Source organism: Amblyomma mixtum, chromosome 4, assembly GCF_055824585.1.
Source record: "Amblyomma mixtum isolate Tamu chromosome 4, ASM5582458v1, whole genome shotgun sequence".
NCBI classification, from domain to species: domain Eukaryota; kingdom Metazoa; phylum Arthropoda; class Arachnida; order Ixodida; family Ixodidae; genus Amblyomma; species Amblyomma mixtum.
In genome coordinates, this window is record NC_143015.1 from 120,195,912 (window position 1) to 120,210,044 (window position 14,133).

The following is a 14,133-nucleotide window of genomic DNA, read 5'->3' on the forward strand; positions in this document are numbered from 1 at the left end:
AATCCTTCTACACTGCGCCGTGTCTGCTCAAATTACAAAGCTGACCCTCTTCTGGAGCAAAATCAACCGCACTCTCTCTCCTACATCCGAGAACGAGTCAAATCAATGAAAGACCACGAGAAGACAGTGACCCTGATGATCGATGAGATCCACATAAAACCATACTTCGACTACAAAGGGGGCACAATCGTAGGATCGTCGGCACATTCCACGGAACCAGCGACAACAGCCCATGTGTTCATGGTGCAATCACTCCTTTCATCAAACAAGGACGTCATTCACATATTACCTGTGAGCAAACTGAGCGCATAAATTTTGCACGAGCATGTTAAAAACATCATCATTAACGTTGAGAAAATGGGGCTTAAAATTATCGCTGTGATAACCGACAAAAATGCTCTGAACCGCAAGATGATGTTATTTGCGGCAAGTCCTCAGGTGAGCATTGTCTATCCCCATCCAGCCAATAACGCTCGCCCTCTTTTCTACGTGGTCGATCCTGTGCATCTCGTGAAGTGCATCAGGAACAATTGGATTAACCAGAAAAACCCTGGAACATGCCTCTATTTCCCTGAAATGGACTTGAGTGGAGCAATGCCTGAAGGGCCTCCACGTATGAAAGCTGCTTCTTTCGCAGGTGTGCGGCAGCTTTATTCTTCAGAGAAGACGTCGCTTGTGAAGGCTGCTTACAGACTGAACGCAAAAGCCGTGAATCCAACCTCAATGGAGCGGCAAAATGTAAAGCTCGTTCTCGACGTCATTAACCAGTTTGTGTCAAATGCCCTCAGAACACATGGTTCCGCGTTCAAGATTCCTCAAGCTGAGTCGACCGCTCTCTTCATTGACTTCATACTCAGATGGTGGCAAATAGTCAATGTTAAGACTCCTTGCAAAGGCCAGAGGCTAAGGGACAGCATGCAAGACCCTGTAAAGTCTGTTGATGACACACAGTTGGCTTTCCTGAGTGGCATTGTCGACTGGTTGGACGCTTGGGCGAGAATCAACATCACCAGTGGCTCATTGACGAAAGAGACACACAGTGCTTTGCGATTGACATGCTATTCCCTGGTAGAACTCTCGCGCTACTGCTTAGAAGAACTTCACTTCAAGTACGTGCTGCTGGGCAAATTTCAGACGGATCCGCTAGAAGACCGGTTCGGCCGCTACCGCCAGCTGGCAGGAGCACAGTACCACATTTCCGTGCGTCAGCAATACGAATGTGAAAAGAAGCTTCGTCTTCAAAAACTTCTGACATTTCCATGCGAGGAAACAGAATCTGAAGACGTAAATGAGGATCCTGTAGCGTGCAACTTTTCTGTGGCTGTCAGCGACGACGATATTACACGCGCCCACTCTGACATGGATGCTATTGTTTATATTGCAGGATATGCTGCTCATGCTGCTTTATTAAAGAAGCTTTCATGTTCTGCTTGCTTCAGCACATTGGTGATTGAAAATCGAGAGATCGAAGCGGAAAACACTGCCATGATAGCTAACCTGTCAAGAGGAGGGCTGAAGTTTCCCCAGCCATGCACAGTTCACATGGTACTGATGACAAAACTAGTTGCAGAGAAGTTGTCTTTGGGAGCAAACGCGGAAGATTTTCTCTCCTGTAGGAATCAACGCGGTGTCGTGATTTCACAGACGATTTCCCTCCTGGAAGAACATGACATTGAGACATGTGAAAATGGCCACACTGCACAAACTCTCGTGCGCTTGGTGGTTCGCGTTGCAACCAACGTTGTTTTAAACAACTTTTGCAAACTGAGAAATGACGCCATACAAGACAATGCGCAGCAGAAGGCTGCCGCCCGGAAAGCAGCAACGCTTAAGAAGAAGTAAGTTTTATTCCCAAAGCAATAAAAATGCCTTGCGAACACTTCATTGCTGGTGTCTCGTCGTTTGTTATTGCAGGAGTGAGACTTGCTGTACAAATACTCTTCAACAGGGCAACTTTATTGTGAGCGTCATTATACCTGTATGTGAAAGTTTTAAGCAAAACATAATACATAATAAAACTATCACAATGCGCAGTAGACGGTGTTTTTTTTAACGTTCACGAACTGATCAAATGATATTCTAAGGCGCGCACAAACTCGCGCATTTCTTTCCTGCAAAAACGAAAAAAATAACAATGAAGGAATCACTTATAAGACAGCTAGGAACTTCTTAGCAGTTACGTGCGGCAGTACCCGAAGAAGTGCATGTGGGCGCGGCGCGCGGCCCCGCTGAAATCGCGGAGCGCAGCGCCGGCACGGTCCCTTGGCATGACGTCACGCGGCTCGTGGAGAGGCCTTAGTATATTGAGAGGGTGTTGCTTTCGCCCGACGATAGTGCTTCATACACCGCTTGCACACAAGGTCCTCATCATCGTTCACTGCTCAATTTCATTGGATGAGTGAACCTTTACTCATTTATTTAGGAATCCTCATCTATCATTACATACCGTTTTGTGCACTGAGGCAATCAATATCACAATAAAAAAAACAGCCTATCTGCCTGTTGTCCGGTAATGTGACACGCCCTTTGCTTCCTGGTGTGGCTATACAGCTTGTTTGCGAACTGGCTTCTGAAAACAGCACTCTCCGGAGTTACTCAAAAACAGTAGGCCCACAGTGTCCTTCAAATACATACTAACAAATTCTGTACTCTTCGCTGCGGAGATGTGCCCGAAACACTCGGAACCCAGAATAAGCTATGCATTAGATTGGTAGTTGTTATGCGCGCAAGAAATGAATATGCCTTTACTCGAACAAGTGTACTAAAGCCCCTTGAAACAGCTCAAAAGGTGGACACACACATGGGCGCACTTAATGAAAATATCTGAATCTTTTATTCTCGTCAAAAGTGCCTTTAGGAACGCGGCAGCCGGTAATGGCGCATCACCGAACCGAAGCCTCTTTCCATGCCTGAAAGCGGCGGCGTTCCTGGTCGGGAGGAACTGGAAGAGAAGAAGGCGCCACATTATTCGTTCTTCGCAGCAGTAAAGGAAAAAAATTCAGGGGGCACTTTGGCTCTCTAAAGTGCTGCAAGGCGAAAGCGTTTCCTGGCGCACTGTTTGTTTTTATTTGCTTTTTATTTTTCATATCTTGTTTCTTTTGTTATTTTTTATTCTTGCTCTTTTTTCTTATTTTTACAGTTTTTATTTTTATTTTCATATACGATTTTATTTTGTTTTTATTTTTGATTATTTTGCTTATTATTTTTTTCCTTTTCTTGACTTTATTCCTTTTACTTTATTTATGAAACCCATGCATTCACTAGATGCGCCTTTATTCATGCTCGAACCTTGAGCCTTCATGGCGGAGTGGTAGCGTTTCCGCTTCAAATGCCAGAGGCCCTGGTTCGATTCCCCCCCTCGGCGCAGTTTCTTTTTAAGCAGTGACCCAGAAAGGCGGACAAATCTGCCGACACGGCTGCCAACGCGTCTGCCGACACGGCTGCCGTCGCGTCTGTCGACACGGCTGCCGTCGCGTCTGTCGACACGGCTGCCGACGCGTCTGCTAACGACAGTATGAGGCATTAAAGGCTATCGCCTTAAAACAAGATGACGCACAGAGAGGAGGGACCAGCCTTCTACAGAGACTCGCGTCGTCCACGCTTCTGCGCGAGCTAATTATTATTCTTAGCCTAACTAGATGATGCGGGCAGCTGACGCTGGCCTTTGAGGGAAGCTCTCACAACAGGGCCCAAATGGTGTCTACTGTGCCACTGTTTCCAAAGTTTCGTTATAGTTCTGAATTCCCGGCTCTGTCTTATCAGGCTGCAGCAGTTCAATGCGGCTTCAGTTCTCGCCACGAGCTGGTATGCGTGATTCCTCCCAGGCAAGCGAATCGCGAATCGAAAAAACCGCTTTTGGTTCTGAAACTGAGGCCCATGATAAAGCGCTCCATTCGGTCGAAATTCCTTCATTGTACCAGCCACGAAACAAACTGCATTTTTCGGGCAACAAATCCTTAAGCGGAAGAAAATGGCCAATGAGAATCGCCTTCAGCCGGTAAGAAAAGCTGACTACAAGATAATTCACACAAAATTGTTGGTTTCTTTCAGCTTTATGCAGAAAGTGCGAATCGTAAGATACGTGTGATACACGGAGTCCACAGTCTGTATATTCAACAAGGCGGAAATCAGGTGCCCACTGCAGGAACTGCCAATGCATGCAACTGAAAGACCACGCAGAAAGGAGAGCAAAAGGTGACCTCCTTGCACAGTCTACGTTTCTATGCAAAGAGTGCAAATGAGTACCTGATTGTAAGAACACGCGCATCCTGTTCCGACATAGCGATAAAGTCACACGCGAGATAATGGAGGCCTTTTATATTCACCACAAAGATACCTTGTGTATCAGCAACCCTTCCATTGCTTTATCTGAGAGGGAATTGAGTTATCTAAACTCCCACGAGCCTTCCAGATAACTTCTGTTGTCTTGATAAGCGTTTTAATGTTTGTATATATACGCCTTTCGTTCTTCAATGAAAACTAGTTGATAGTCAGCGCTTGTTTGTTTCACTGTTTCGTCTCCTGTCCCGTTCTTGTTGCGCGGTGAACAAAATCGTGAGTTTGTACATTCTCTGATGACGGCGTTACTGTATCGATCACAGATGGCTGCGGTATAGTTTGGGGCTAATTTGACGATGCATTAGTGGTTGACGTTGCCATTAATTTGACAAGGATACTAAGAATCTGAAATTCTCTCTGTAATTATATCCAAGCGAGCGACCGTAGTTACTTACAGTTGTGATAAACGCAGCTACAGCTCGCAGCGTCATCGCATGTGGAATTCAGCAAAGGTCTTCCGGGCTCTGCCTTTTGGCACACCTCCATGCATCTCTCTTCGCTGCACTCTGTGGTTTGAAAAAAGAAATCACTGGAGCTTTCTTGCACTCTACGCCCACAAGGTAGCGTTCCCAAAAAGGAGAGAAACACAGGATGACAAGGAAAAAAAGAGGCAAATGAAATGGGCGCTAACTTTGAATTATTTCTTTGGCAAAGGGACAGCAGAGTCTGACCCGAGACACTGACACGCATTTCCAAACGCAAGAGAGCGAACGCGCACTGTCATTGTTTCTTATGCTTGCTTCTATGTGCGTTTTTGCCGCTCAGTGAATCTATCTATTACCGGGAAATTTTTGCGCATAACCAGGCCGCGTGTTCCGATTTTTCTTCCCCACCTTTGCCGCGCTGCGGTTGCACGGACAGGAGCAGGCCAGCTATGCTTCACTCCAAGGCAGTCATCAGCGAAACGTATTAATTTAACCCTCGGTGACACAACTATAGAAGTTGTGGAAACAATAAAATTACTTGGTGTACATTTTCATAAACACATGTTTATGAAAACACACTCACGTTAACAATATTGTTTTCCGAATTGCCAAAAGCATCGGCCTACTAGCGAAATTCAAATATTTTCTTCCTACCCCAGTTAAGTTACTTTTGTTTAATGAATTGTTTCAGTCACATGTAAACTATTGTTTTCTTGTATGGGGAAGCACAACATTTACCAATTTATAACAGATTCACATGCTACAAAAAAGCAGTACGCCTTATCGCAGGGGTAGATCCTTATGCACACACTAGAAGCCTGTTTATGCAATTCAAAGTACTTTCTGTGCATAGGCTCTACTCTATATCATAGCCGAAAGATATAAACAGGATGTCCATAACAATGAGGTCCTCATTCAAACCATATCAAATCTAAGTTGAAGAGAAGGTAGATCTACATCGCGGTCACCTGAAATTTAGAAAATTCTATTCATGCGCACAACCATCAGCCGTCAAATGCTCGAATATTCACTTCCAACCTTGTTAAATTATCTCCATAAACACGATATAAATATCGAGAGTGTTAGCACCCAAACTCTGAAGAATTTTTTTACACAACAAGAGTGATGGTTATGCTCGGTAGAAATTGTATAATGATGCTTTTTTTTTCTTTCAGGTGTATTATGCTGGTATTGATGTGATGGGGATATCTTAAGGCTGTGCAAAATGTGAATTTGGCGTACACTGCGACCAAATAATTTTTCTTTTCAGCCAGGAAGGTCTTGATTTCACTTGCAATGTGTGTATATTGTCTTGATTATGCTGCTATATATGTAAATGTGCAGCTGCTGTATGCCTTGTAAATGGACGCTCGAACCACGTCAAGTGATATGTTTTCAGTTTTGTTCGAGTCCCTTTCCACCTCGACGGAATAAAGTTATATTTCAATTTCAATTTCAAAACGCACCCACATTCAATGCATGACGTGAGGAGGTACGCATGGAGATATTCGAGCTGGAGAGCGCTGTAGAGTGATAGTTGTAGAGCGCTGCCCTTTCTGCGTACTAAGTCTGCAGTTGCACGCCGCCTGACAGGTGGCAGCTAGTAGCGGAGCGAAACGCCACCTGCCACGGCGAGAGCGGAGGAATGGGCAACCGGAAGGTGGCTTCCATGGGAAGGTCTCGTAGACTGGCCAGCAGCGCAACATGCCGCCTGCCAACGGTGGCAGATGAAATGGAAAGAGCTGCGCTAAGTTTCAGATTAGACTATCGTAATCTTCCGTCAGTTTGTTTTTCCAAACCGATTTGAATGCGCATAGTGCAGCTTCGCTACCCAAACGAATACGACTAGTTTAGTTAAAAGCCTAATCGAATACGAATAAAATAATGAGTAGATCAAATCGAATATAAACCGAACATTTTTACAAATAATCGCCATCTGCGCTAATATTCTACGAGCGATCGTCCGAAGCAGCGAGCCGCTGTTGGCGACGCGTGCGGTACAACGCTTTTAGTAATGCAGTTTATTTATTTGTTGGTTTATTGGGATGTAACGTCCCAAAGCGACTCAGGCTATGAGGGACGCCGTAGTGAAGGGCTCCGGAAATTTCGACCACCTGGGGTTCTTCAACGTGCACTGCGATCGTACAGTACACAGGCCTCTACAATTTCGCCCCCATAGAAATTCAGCCGCCGTGACCGGGATCGAACCCGCGTCTTTCGGGCCAGCAGCCCAGCGCCGTAACCACTGAGCCACCGCGGCGGGTTAATGCAGTTATAGCTATAGTGCTTAAAACAACGCAACATCGATTTAAATCAGGTGATGGCAACACACATTGGTTTCGATGGCAGGTGCCGCGGCTACTAACATCTGTTCCTCCCGTTTTTATTTATTTTTATTACCAATAAATAGCCACTAACAACAACAACATCGTCAAGCTAAACTCGTAGTTACTGCACCTCGTTCTGTTCTCGACTGCTGAGACTAAGCTGTAGCCACATATCAGTGCATAATGCAGGAAAGAGGTACATGTCAGTCATGGCCTCCGACATGAGGCATTACGGCCGCGTTTGCTGAATCCGCGCGGGCCCGAACGCGCCATATACACCGCCAAACGAACGGACCGCTTTGAACCCTGCATCCCCCCATAGCGACAGCGGCAGCGTTGTACGCGGTGAGTGTAATTCCTGTTTTTGAAACACTCCTGCAAGAGGAATACAGCGGACCTAATTCCAGCTTTTTACCAGTTACTCAAAAGCATTGTAAAACTAACCACCTATTCGATTCGTTCCTAAACACTTGAAACTTGCGCGATTCGTTTATCGAACCGAAAAAAATGACGTTAAATTCGCAACTCTAAATTGTATTGAAATTGCATTGTATTGGGTAACGGAGTGGATTTCAAGAGAAGGCAAGCATAGCAGGGGTGAGTGAAAGTTACGTGGGCGGATGAGATTAAGAAGTTTGCGTTGATCGGTGGCCGTAGTTGGCAAAGGACAGGGAGACAGACATGGGGGAGGCCTTAGCCCCGCACTGGGCGTAGTCAGGCTGATGATGATGGGGATTCGAAAACATTTAGTGGCATAGTTCATTTCCAGAGCTCAGTCGGAGCTGAGCTTGTACCACTGGGCCCCTAAATTATTGCAGCCGTCAATCGGTAGAGCGGCGATAAACTCGATGCCTAGCTCCGATTAGAGGCGCAAGTGTGGCTGATAATGTTCCTTGCCTCGGGGCTTCCGACCTAGCCCAGTTATCTGACGCACGTCACGGGTGGCTTGACCAGTGGGCGGAAGGTCATGCAGTTGACGTGGGAAAGCACTGCAGGTGCGCCTAACTAACATCCGCTCCAGTCCACACGCCAGATTCATCGCAAGCGTCCTATAGAGCAGGCACCCCTGAGACTTCCGTGCCTATGTGTGGCCGCCGGCGCCACTCGTCAGAATTGTTTTTGAAAGCAGAAGGTGACTTGTTACCTACCATAAATAGGGACCGCGACGGCAGACGAAAAGGAACAGGCCGAGAGCAGGTTTAAACTTATTCTCTCTGGCACGACTCTACAGAAGCAGGCGGGAACGCGTGCCGCGAGCAAGGGCGTCGGTGATGGCTGCCCCTAGGAAAAGTGGAACGTACCACAGAAGGTACGCTTTCTCGCGGCATGTGCAGGACCAAGCGAAGAATTCGTTCTTGGTGCGCCTGGGGCGTCGGTCGAAGGAGACGGGTCTGCGGTGTAGGCTGCCTTGACACGCCCATGCCGACGATGTCTGGTTGCCCGTTGACAGGGTTGCCAGATTGGGCTATTAATAGCCAAATTGGGCTACTTTTTGTCCGAGTTGGCGTCAGAAATTTCATTTTGGCTATGTGGCTACTTTTGGGCTATATCCTTTTCATGCGTGAAAAAAAAGTTAAAGTAGTTATAATGTGCTCTGTTACAATTATACAGTGACAGAAATAAAATGCATGCTGGAATCAAAATGCAGCCTATAGCAGGTTAAAGAAATTGGGCGCGTCTGCTACAAAATGACAATTCGTAAACGCTGTGTTCGAGAAAACTTATGTGTTTCAGGTGGTCAAGGATCATGGCCTTTTGATTTCTTTTATAAAGAGTGGACTCTAAGTGAATATTGCCCCCCGGAAACACTTCAGGGCCTATACAGATTCCACTTAATCCGCGAACTAACGCCACCCGCGCTCGCTCGCCACTGAACATCGCTTCGGCTGCGGTAGGTGGCTGGTTGGAAACCCACCGCCAGGCATGTCCTTTTCTTGTATTGTTTAATATGGTACTGCGGACAGATTGTGCACAAGATACGCATGAGGCAAGTAATGCTTATGCATTAATAGCTTCATTTTCTGTTCCCTCCTATTTCTCGTGGTGTACACAGCAAGCGCGCCACTCGCAAGAGCCTACGGTTTTTCTGCAGCCTCAAGCGGCACACGTGCAGCCCTCGAGGTTCATTGCGAGCGACGTGAGAGCGCCGTGTCCGTTGCGTAATCTGCGTGCACTCAAGCGGAGCCATGGAGCCATCCTTCGGCGCGGCGCGGAACCCACTGTAACTAACGAAGGCGGCAGAAGTTAGTGGCATGACATGGCATTAGATCCGTCGCTACGAGAACTTTCAGAATGGGCAAGTGGGCGATGTACATCCGGAACTACAAAAAGAAACGAAAAAAGGAGCCGGAATGGGTAATATGTTTTTCTCATTATTCTGAATGGGCTGTTAGACTGAAGATAAAATCGACATAGATTATCATCTAATGACATATATCCTTGATTTATTCTGAGCTCATGCATATCGTAGAATATAGCTTAAAAAGGCGCATGCTAGATGCTTTGAGGTGACGCTCTCAGTGAGACCCTTCCTCTTAAAGCATAAAATTTAAATGCGAGGCTGCGTAAGTATACAGTAAGTTATTTTCACTGTCGATGTGTCTAATCTGCGCGCGAACATTTAAAAGGTGAAATATTCCTAAACTTGAGCTGCGATTCCGTTATATAGCGCCGCCGTTCTTTTCCGCGTGCAGAATCGTTGTCGTCACCCGCCTCAGGTGATATGGCCTACTGCCGCGCCTGCAAAGTGGAACTGCGGCCCCATCTTTAGGACCTGGTTAGCGCACCTGGTTAGCCGCACTGGTTAGCGTGCATGACGGGTGCGAAACGTAACAACGGAAAGAACACGCCGTGCGCACCCCCTCAGACATCATGTGCGGGAAAGAAATCTAATATGTAAATATTCCTGCCGAAAATTAATTTAATATGCTTAAGAAATGTCGTCACAAAAACCAATATTTTTGGCTACTTTTGGGCTACACAAAAATTTCGCTTTGGCTACGTTTGGGCTACTACGGAGGCCAATTTGGCTATCTGAGGTCGCAGCCATCTGGCAACCCTGCCCGTTGACTGCTAGCTTCAGTTTTCTCGTGGTGCTGGAGGATAAGATAAGGGCTGTCGTAAAGAGGGTCGATGGCATCTCGAAGCACAAAAACGTGCGTGGATGCGGCGAGGTCTTTGCTGAAGAAGAGTTCACGGGCCGGTTTGTGTCTAGGGGCAGGTCGCAGGTGCTTGAAGAACAGGCGGAGTTGCTCGATATAAGCGGGCGGTGAGACATCCTCGTTAGGTGCGGAAGCGGAGAACTCGCCTAGCAATCCAACTGTGGTCCCGTAGACCAACTCATCCGCTGTGCACGGGAGGCCTTCACTGAAAGTCCAGCGAATGCCGAGGAGGAGCGTAGGAAGGTGATCAGGACAAGAAGCACGAGCTTCGCGTGCGATGAGGGCCGCCTCCAGCCGATGCTGTAGACGGTCAGCAGCGTCGTTGGCTAAGCGATGATACGCGGTGCTGTGAACATGACGCACGCCAAGAAGACATGGGACGAAACAAGTCGCACTCAAACTGGCGGCCCCGATCGCTCGTGATCAAGTTCGAGTAGCCGAAGCGAGAAACCCATCCGACCAAACAGGTGGACACCACAGGGGATACGGTGATGCCAGGGAAGGGAAAGGCTTTAGCCAAGTGTGCAGCTGCCGACATACGTAAGGATAGATCACAAACCTTGTGGTGGTAGGAAAGGGAGGACTGAGGTAGAGGAAAGGCAGGAAGGTTAATCAGAAGGGTGTTCGGTTGGCTACCCTGCGCGGGGAAAGAGGGAAAAGGTGCGCATTAGGGAAAGAGATAAAATAGAAATGCGGTATGGAGCAACCACTCCAAGCTGAGATACCAATGCTGAACGACAGGTCACCGCAGCTGCACAACAGGTGGGAGAGGGCCAAGGTTGTCAACGTGGACAGGGTCGAAAGAACATTCGGGAGAGTAGAGAAGTTGACGAAATGATGCTGCTAGGATGCTGCTGCTGCTAGGATGTTTGTTGCTGCTAGGATGGTGAAATTGACCTACAATTAGTGAAATTGGCGAACACGACAAAATATTTTCAACTGAATGACTCACCTGGCAGCGACCTCCGTCTTCTGCGGTCTTCATTATCTGCAATAAAAAAAATAAAGAAGTCAGAAGGTATTCGGAGTGGGCACGGGGAGATGAAAACAGAAGGCATAGAAGCGATGAAGTTTAATGGATGGGAAAAGTTTTGCAGAACAAATGAGGCCCCCTTGAGAACCACGCTGCGGTTGCCGTGCGCATGCGGCTTAAGATGCTGCGTCGTCTCGTGAGAAAGACAAAATGCAGGTTTTTATCATAAAGGTGCGCGTTGAGAGCACAAATTTGGCCCAGTGAGTTGATTCTTAACTCACGGTCTGCGCTCGCCCAGATGCCAACGGCAGGTTCACAGTGCTGTTCTCAGGCTACCTCTCCACCCTTGTTGACCTCGACTGCCTGTCTTCAGCAGGGAATAAATATTTTGCATGCCGACATAAGTTTGCTTAGCACGCTTCAAAGTCAGATATGCATCTGACAGGCCATGAAAAAAGTGCATTTTGCAGAGATAGCTTTTGAAGAGCTTTCTATTATTCTCCGGAGTTAACAGCGTAGCCTTCACAATATATCACGAGTGAAAATGCTCCTTCCCTCAACGATCAGTGATAACGTTTCATCCAGGCCACGGCTACAGAGGCAAGTAGTCTGGAAATGGGGAGAATGCGACGCACGTCGTGGTGTGGACTTCATGAGCGTAAGTGGACACAGAGGACAACTTTACTCATTTTTGGCTATAAGACAGAACTGACGGTCCCATATCAGATATATACCCAATCCTGCGTTTACACCAGAGAGCTCACCTTGAGAACACTAAAAAGCACCCGCTTCTTCAAGGCTACCCTCTAGGCATAATCGAGTTGATAGACGGATAGCTCATCCATGTTGGCCTGGGGAACGCGGATGAGGAGGCAGACGAGGGAAAAGCACACAGCCTCATTTGGGACTGTGAAGTCATTTAAATACATCGCCTTTGCTTCCAGTGGACATGAACCTTAGAAGTTCGCCTAGTTCTACCCTGTGACAATTTGTCCGCCCTGTGCTAGTCTGTCCATTGTTTCCAAAAAGTGCTCAATTTTCAACAGCCCCACCTACTTCTACCACTCATTTCTCAATGTACCTTTTCCGAATTTCCATGGGTCTTCTATACCACTATTCATGTTTTTTTTTTTGCTGAATGCAGCGCGGCATGTGCACGTTCCATGGTGCTGCTTATCGTGCTTTTTATCCGACCAAAAATTCAACCGATGTGCATCAAATCTTGTAGTTCTTGTTTATCGACCGAAGAGCTCGAGGTTTACCAACTCGACCAGCTTCCTGCCGTCATTACTCAGCGTAAAACACTTCCCTAAGCTCCTCAGCAACCCCACCACTGAGTGTTTCCATTCATGATGCCGTAAGTTTGGATTCCAAAATATGTCCAACATGAGCACACGCACCTGTTGTCCTGTTACAGTAGCAGAAATTGTTAATGCACTTGGACTCCAGCAGTTCTTCAGGCGGGTACGTTTCCTTGCAGTAGACGCTACATATGTCTTCCGTGCAATCTGAAAATAGGTTGTTCAAAATATTTTTCTATTTTTAAACGTTGGTCTGCGGGCAGCCACTGACCGCCTTTCGAGCTCGTTTGATAGCCTCATGCATAACAAACGTCCCTGGCGGAGATCTTTGTATACATACTTACGGGACGATGAACCATAAATGACTGACTACTGTGGAAGGGGAAAGCCTATTGGTTTGCAAAGAAAGATCACTCACTACTCAGGTGCCGCTGAGAAGCATACCTTTGTGTTTCCTAAAGTGCGCTTCATTGTATGAGGGGCTCGCGAAATTATTCTGCGGTGTCAGAAAAATTGCTCGGGATTGCAAGCTAAGTGTCAGTTGTCTGTTTGTTCTTCCCTTTTTTCTCTGTACAGCTAGGAGTTTCATGACATTTTTATATTACTGCCTCTGTTGTATGCTTTGTGTTTTTATCATTTATTTTTATAATATCATTAATGGTTACTGATGGCTTAAAACTAGTTGTCACATGCTGTGCGCTTTGCCTTGTATTGGTTTCCTGGACTTCGTCAAGCTGCGTGAGCAGCTTTTATCCAGGAAATCATCCAGAAATGTCTGGTGAATAAAGTGAATTGTATTGAATTGAAAAAAAAAAGTGTTCCTCTAGCAATGCTTGGAAGGCCAGCCGAATAAGAGCTTGCGATGGTAGGGATATACACTAAACTATTGATATTCTTTGAGTAATGGTGTCTCCATGTTAACATGTTCTCGTCCAGAAGAATTTCAGTTCAAAGTAGCGTGCTTTTCTTTCGCCTAGCACTCTCGCCGTAGTCCTTCTACACGTTTTCCACCCGTCAGCACAACCAAAGCAAGCTTCGAGTCATTCTGGCTACCCTTCTTTCTCCATTTGAAGTACACATCATAACACATTGAATATATCACGTCACCATTCCTCTCCAGCCCCTTCCTGTCGCTACCCCTCACCACGTTTCCTGTCTCTCTAAATACTAGGAACTATTCTTATCATTGGTCGTTATCGATATTTACTTCTTTGTGGAAAGCAAAAACAGGGACATGTCAGGATGGGGAGACATAGACATAGGCGCAGACAGTGTCAGCCAGTTTTACAATAAAAGCGATGTAAAGCCACATCGGTTGGCGAGAAGTGTTTTCCCCGTCTCTGCTGGAGACGCTCTCGAAGTATACCCGGCAAAGTGCGCATCGCCGTGCAGGGCCATGGCCATCTCCCCACAATGACATTGGCTACGTGGAGAGCAAATGGAAGGAAAGTTCTACTGGAAAGGTATCGGAGACAGAAACACCTTTGCGCTTATTGCACAACAGCTGTCTCGCTCTATTCCTACAGTCAACGCCGCGCCGAATTTGACAAGTTCCTCGCAAATGCTTTGCCATTCCCTCTGCATTGTGGCGACTAGCTTTCTCCGCTT

The 14,133-nt window shown here is 46.7% G+C and overlaps 2 protein-coding genes across 2 annotated transcripts in view; one reads left to right on the forward strand and one right to left on the reverse strand.

Annotated features, from left to right (window-relative positions):
• Positions 1–708: 708 nt before the first annotated feature.
• Positions 709–1,842, forward strand: LOC149348089 (uncharacterized). Its single transcript, XM_089587916.1, has one exon. It carries the CDS (start codon positions 724–726, stop codon positions 1,840–1,842), a length of 1,119 nt encoding a protein of 372 aa, XP_089444042.1. The 5' UTR covers positions 709–723.
• A 1,040-nt stretch (positions 1,843–2,882) lies between these two features.
• Positions 2,883–14,133, reverse strand: part of LOC149348090 (uncharacterized) — a 292,673-nt gene continuing 281,422 nt past the window's right edge. The window contains exons 97-101 of the mRNA XM_089541683.1: positions 12,625–12,732; positions 11,215–11,239; positions 8,155–8,162; positions 4,734–4,844; positions 2,883–2,941 (exon numbers count right to left, since the gene is read on the reverse strand). Of these exons, the coding sequence (XP_089397809.1) occupies positions 2,883–2,941; positions 4,734–4,844; positions 8,155–8,162; positions 11,215–11,239; positions 12,625–12,732 (311 nt within the window). The remainder of the gene's footprint in view (positions 2,942–4,733; positions 4,845–8,154; positions 8,163–11,214; positions 11,240–12,624; positions 12,733–14,133) is intronic.